General features: G+C 47.2%; 1 protein-coding gene across 1 annotated transcript; it reads right to left on the reverse strand.

Moving 5' to 3' along the window:
• Positions 1-350: 350 nt before the first annotated feature.
• Positions 351-5,559, reverse strand: GNPDA1 (glucosamine-6-phosphate deaminase 1). Its single transcript, XM_082771671.1, has 6 exons — positions 5,209-5,559; positions 5,012-5,113; positions 3,700-3,882; positions 2,898-3,082; positions 2,055-2,229; positions 351-1,767 (listed from the first exon to the last, which is right to left on the reverse strand). The coding sequence occupies exons 1-6, from the start codon at positions 5,330-5,332 to the stop codon at positions 1,670-1,672; spliced, it is 867 nt and encodes a 288-aa protein (XP_082627797.1). The 5' UTR covers positions 5,333-5,559; the 3' UTR covers positions 351-1,669.
• Positions 5,560-5,785: the final 226 nt, after the last annotated feature.

Here is a 5,785-nt window from a genome sequence, read left to right on the forward strand (position 1 = left end):
CGAGGCTGAAGCCTGAGGCATCCTGCTGCTAGAAGCCTGCAGGTCTGGGTATGCCAAGCGCCCTCGGAGCAAGGGGAGCTGTTTTCGTGCAAGCTGCAAGCCCTGAGGTGATGCATGGTGGTTGTCAGGTTGTAAGGTTGTCCTTACGGTATGGAGCAGCACTAACTGTCCCAAACTGCTTTCAATACAGCCTTGGTTTTATGTAACAGAAAACCTTGTTCAAAATAACAGGTCTTTCTTAGGCTTTAAAGCTTTTGTTGCTGTTGTTCAAAGCTGGCATTACACATCCATTCAGCCACCTAAGTTGTTCCATTTTTCACTAGCACAGTAAAACTGAGCAGCACATCCCGTCAGCTAGAAAAAATTAATGTATTTACTGTAGAAAGTTATAGATTAACAGCTCACAGAATTTTTGCATAAAGAAAACAAATCCTTCCCCGATTATCTTACATTACATGAGAGCACTTAACATATCAGAACCAAGAATCAAGTTTCATTGGCAGGGTCTTGCCAGTACAGGCTCTTTCCCATCTCTGTGGGGCTTCTGTAATTAAGCACAGGCTGAGGTCAGAGGGAACAGAATGTTTCCTTTGAGGCTCGTTTGGCATTTCCTTGTAGCAATGTAAAGCACAGGAAGAGGGGAGAGAGAACTTACTGCTTCAGGCTCTGCGCTGACACAAATGATGGAGTGCTGAGCAGCACAAACAGAAGCCATTTATGCTTAATGTGAACAGAGCTACCCTGCTGTAGATCATAAAGCACCAGTGCATATAAAATTATACCCTGAAACCGAACATGTAAGGCTTCTTTTAGAGTTGTGGCAACAAATAAAGTCAAACAGATGCACGAGCTCACCATTACCTGCGTTAATGGCACCGCACTGCTAAGTGCTGCTTGAAGCATCCCTCTTGCTGTGATGGTCTCATGTCCAACATGCGGCTCAAAGCGGGGTTCAGCCAGGGCTGCATCCAGTCTGGTCTTGAAAACCTCTTAAGGACAGACTGCACCACCTCTGCATAACCTGCCCTGCTCTGTGGAGTGGCCTCCCAGGGAAGGTTTTTCCTTAGATCCAACATGAACATCTTGTTTCAACACACGCCCTGTTGTCTCTTCCCATCTTCCCCCAGCGCGCTGCGGAGTGTGCCTGGTTTCTACTTGTTGATGACCTTGTAGCTATGAAGCAAGCTGCTGCTAAGTCCTGCTGATCCCTTACCTTCTCCAGGCTGAACAAGAACCATCCCCATTTTAAATGATTACAATCTAGGAGTGTTTTGTAGAGGGGGAACAACGCAATGTATTTATCAGAATTTCAAGGACTACGTTCCAAAGTGATTACCCATTGTATTTTCACATCTTCCCATTAGAGTTTTGAGGCCTTCAGTCCACATGCTTACAGTTGCATCACTGATCAAACAACTTTATCCCTTGATTTTACCTTCAGAGAACATTAGCGGTCAAAGTTTGTGGAACACAGTATACAGGATCACATCCTCATTTGGTTAATTAAGGCAGGTGTTTGGCATCTATGCTTTTAATGGAGAGAAGCAAATACATCATCGTTTTGCTATTTTAAGAACAAATACAAGATGAGTTTCTGCAGCAATTCCCTTTCTTTGCAGCTGGTTTTCAATTGAAAAGATGGCTCAGCATTACTCTGAACAGTGAGGGATTAATCGCTGTAAGGCTTCTTAGGCTGGCTTCTTTCTGCTTCTGTCTCCTTCATGCTGTATAAGGGCTCCACAAGCTTGTTATGAACCAGCATTAAACCTAATGTAGTGGGTAAAAAGAGGACTTCAGTAGACATTAAGCAAAATCCTCATTCATTGGATGCTAATGAAAGTCAGCATTAGTAGAATCGCTGCTCCTTTGCTCCCACGGCCACAGAACTAAGCCTGACTTTGGCACTTTTATTATTGCTGGATGTTTCAGCTGCTGTATATATTTAAGGAATGTACTGTTTGGGGAGTTGACCAAACAAACATTTAACACAAAGCATGACTTGTGCAACTTAAAAAACTAACTACAGCAGCTGCTTAGCCTGCTCAAACACTCACCTTTGAAGTATTTCACTGTCTTAACTTTGAGTTCCAGCGTGGCATCTTCATCGCACACAAACACGGTTTTGGGGTGCTGCTGGAAAGCAGATACTGTCCACATGTGGTTGACACCTTCCTCGATGGCTTTGTACAGAGCAAAGGCTTTGTGGGCTCCCGTGATGAGAATCATCACCTGGACTCCAAGACACAGAGGATGGCAGTTAGGGTCTAGAAGACTTGTTGAGAGAGAGCAAACCCACACCCTGCTGAACTACGAGAGCTGCCCCAGTCCTTAACAGGGGGAAGGTCTATCGTTCTCCCCAGATGTATTTCACTGAATCACAAGTCCTGTTTGCTCTGGCTACGTTTTGTCAATGAAATCATAGACTGATGGGTCATTTTTGTGATTTGGACACTCTGAGCTCCCGTTAGGAACTTCTACATTGAGACTTAACGAGAATAAATCAAGGTATAGACAGTTAAAAGCCACCCCCTATGGATTTTACAATGTGGTATAACTGTAAGGATCACTGGCTGACTTTATGTAATTTCACCAGCAGAACTTCTTAACCAAAGACATTCTCCAAAAGCCTTTTTAGCTCCCTGTGGATCCCAACTGTACTGCAGGGTTATGCAAATGTTATTGTTAGTAGAGAAAAAAACAGAAAACGGATCAAGGGCCTTTCTGTGGTGATACAGGATGCAAGAAAGCAGGACTGGGGTGTTTGGCTGTCTGTGGCAAAAAAAGCACGGGCTGGCCTCCGCCAGCAGGGTGCACTACTGCTCCACGACTGGATGGGGAGAGCTAATCCACGAAGCCCTGCTCTAGAGCTATTGTACGAAGTCTGTTTTTTTCCTAACCTCTCTGGCATCCATGACTGTGCCTACTCCGACTGTCAACGCCATCGTGGGGACTTTAGAGAGGTCACCATCAAAAAACCTGGCATTAGCCAATATAGTGTCCATAGCCAACGTCTTCACCCGTGTCCTGGACACCAAACTCGATCCAGGCTCATTGAAGGCGATGTGACCGTCTGGGCCAATACCTGTGACAGAGACAGTTTGAAAAGTGGGTCACTGGCTGAAACGGTTTTTGTAAGAAGCAGAACCAACAGCACTGTTATTACAGGGACATCCAACACTCCCAGGAATAGAAACGGATCTGAGAAACACACTTGCAATTTCTCTGCTCAAACTCAAATGTGCTTCCGGTAGGAATGACAGCAAGAACCTCTTCTGAAGTCAATAGAGATTCTTCCCTAATTGTGCTGGGACTACAATAAGCAAAAGTAAGTGGCAGAATCTAAAGGCAAAAGGATGGGAAAAAAACTTGTGTTCAGCTTCTGTTGGTTAATTCTAGCAGCTAGCTGTTCACACCGGTTATTGTAATATATTTTACATTTGCTAAAATTCTAGCCCTGCCTGGTTCTCCTGTTAACCATTCCCTGAACAATTCATTTACTGAATTGAAACACTTAAATTGGGGGAGCAGGACATCAAAAAAACAAGGCTACCAGCACACATGCGCGCTCAGCGAACCAGTGTATAAGGTGCCTTTCACTGCAAATACACTGAACTGCCTTAAAAATGAACTCTCTAGATAATAAACGAGACAGCTGATAGAGGAAAGGCAGTGCTTCCTGCCAATCCTTCAGGTTTTCACCTCCAACAAAGAGTTCAATTCCTCCAGCTGCTTTGATTTTATCTTCAAATGCGTCACACTCTGCCTGTAGATCAGCCGCATTTCCATCCAAAATGTGAACGTTTTCAGCCAAGATGTCAATATGCTTAAAGAAGTTATTCCACATGAAGGAGTGGTAACTTTCCGGATGATCCCTTGGGAGACCTGGTAAGAGAGCACGCACAGGACTAATATCACCTGTAACACAGAACACTTATACATGCACTTGCATGCCCTTCTGGTGGCTCTGGTAATACAGCACTGTTTTCTTCATCTGTCCTACGGGACTTCATCAACTTTCAGAAGTCGTTTTACTTCCCCAAATAACAAAATTAAGTCTGTCACAATAGCTGCTATAAGGCATGTCCTCATATTAACACGTGATGGATGTTCCAGAAAAGCAGGCACGCACTGTGCCTCGTCTGCTTCTGCCTATTCAGTCTTCCTCCCAGTTCATATTAGCAAGAACAATTTCAAAACTGTGTACAAGCCTGGGAAATAATTTATTGCATATATTTTTCCCCTTCAATGTTACAAATCCGCAGAACTGTCTACTCCCTGGTGCTGCTTTATAATGATCATTCACAGGAAAACTGCTTGACCAGCATGAAGTTAGCAAATAATTAGCCTGTACGTTTGTCACCTTTGGATCTCTAGGCCTTCTCCACTAATCTCTCTGCACTCTTTTTTCTGAAGAGGCTATTTCGTCACAGCTTCAAAATTCAACACTCCTCTGCAGTCTCCACAAGCACCTGTATCTGTTCCTGAAGGTCACTCTGATGGGTAACAACGCATCAGCCCTCTACGGGACTTGCAGCTGAAGTGACCCCAATAATCCAGGTACAAAGGTGGTAGTTAATAACGCACATTATCTCAGGTTAAAATGCGATAAAATGGATCCGTACTTGGTCATTACCTAAGTAATGGTAAAACACAGCAGGCTCTAATGTGTGTAGGCTCAGGCAACACCTGATACTCTAATATTTCTTATAGAGGTTTTCAGATTGTCCCCGCTAACTCCCTGTGGTAACACAAGTTTTATCCTTTCTCCCTTAAACCCTTTGCAGCTGGGATGCTCCGAATGCACAGTAACTACGGGGAGCTCTGTGAGCGCAGGCAGCAGCACGCACACCGCTCCAAGGGGCTGGCAGCAGCGCCTAATTAACGAGGCTTTGAGACAGCACAGTTAGATCGGTAATTATGAGCAAAACAGCGAAACCCAGCGCTTCGGCCACCCGAAGGAGCTGCAGTTTTTGAGAGGGGCAGCGGCTGGGCTGCTCCCCACGCCACTCACCCACGTACTCGTCCATGTTGAAGGTCTTCACGTACTTGAAGGACAGGTCCCCGTTCTTGTGGTACTCCACCAGCTTCTGGTAGCATCCTAGCGGCGTGCTGCCTGCGGGCGGACAGACACACAGTCAGTCAGTCAGTCAGTCAGTCAGACAATCAGACATCAGTCGGACAGTCAGTCGGACAGCCCGTCAGCCCTACCTGTGGGCAGCCCGAGCGTGAAGCAGCGGCCGGGGCCGGGCGCGAAGTGCACGATGCGGTTGCGGATGTACTTGGCCGCCCACTCGCTGGCCTGCGCGTACGTCTCCTGGATGATCAGCTTCATGGCGGCCCCGCCGCTACGCCGCCATCTTAGCGCCCGCCCCGCCTCAGCGGGCGGCGCTGGGCGCCCGGGGCCGGGCTGGGGCCGGCCTCAGCAAGCCCCAGGGCAGTGCCACAAGGACGGGGGCCTCGCTTCTCATTCCTCTGCCCTGGGAGTGTTTCACAGGGAGTTCCTTCAGGGCACCTCGGTGCTGTTTTGGGGCTCCCGGTGCCGCCCCGCATCCCTGCTGAGCGGCTCCGAGCTGCCCAGGCACCGTGCTGGTATTGAGCTGCTTTTTTGGACCTGTGTTTGTGCAGCTCCTGACGGTGGTGGTGTCCCAAAAAGGCCTTTTTTTGCTGCCCCAGCTCCCTTCAACCTGTGCCCGAGCTCACCGTGCAGCCTGGGTGAGAGCGAAGAGGTCCCTTACGGGAACACAAAGCTCCTCGCAGTTAGGCAGCACTTCACTTTCATTAGGAA

This window comes from Aythya marila (assembly GCF_965140915.1).
Source record: "Aythya marila genome assembly, chromosome: 14".
NCBI classification, from domain to species: Eukaryota; Metazoa; Chordata; class Aves; order Anseriformes; family Anatidae; genus Aythya; species Aythya marila.

What these genes read in the sequence shown, in the direction of transcription:
- GNPDA1 (XM_082771671.1), bottom strand. Translation starts at nt 5,332, where the DNA reads ATGAAGCTGATCATCCAGGAGACGTACGCGCAGGCCAGCGAGTGGGCG. An exon ending in CACGCTCGGGCTGCCCACAG is followed by an intron (nt 5,114 to 5,208) that starts GTAGGGCTGACG and finishes GTCCGCCCGCAG; the next exon opens with GCAGCACGCCGCTAGGATGC. An exon ending in AATTGAACTCTTTGTTGGAG is followed by an intron (nt 3,083 to 3,699) that starts GTGAAAACCTGA and finishes TCTCTGTCACAG; the next exon opens with GTATTGGCCCAGACGGTCAC.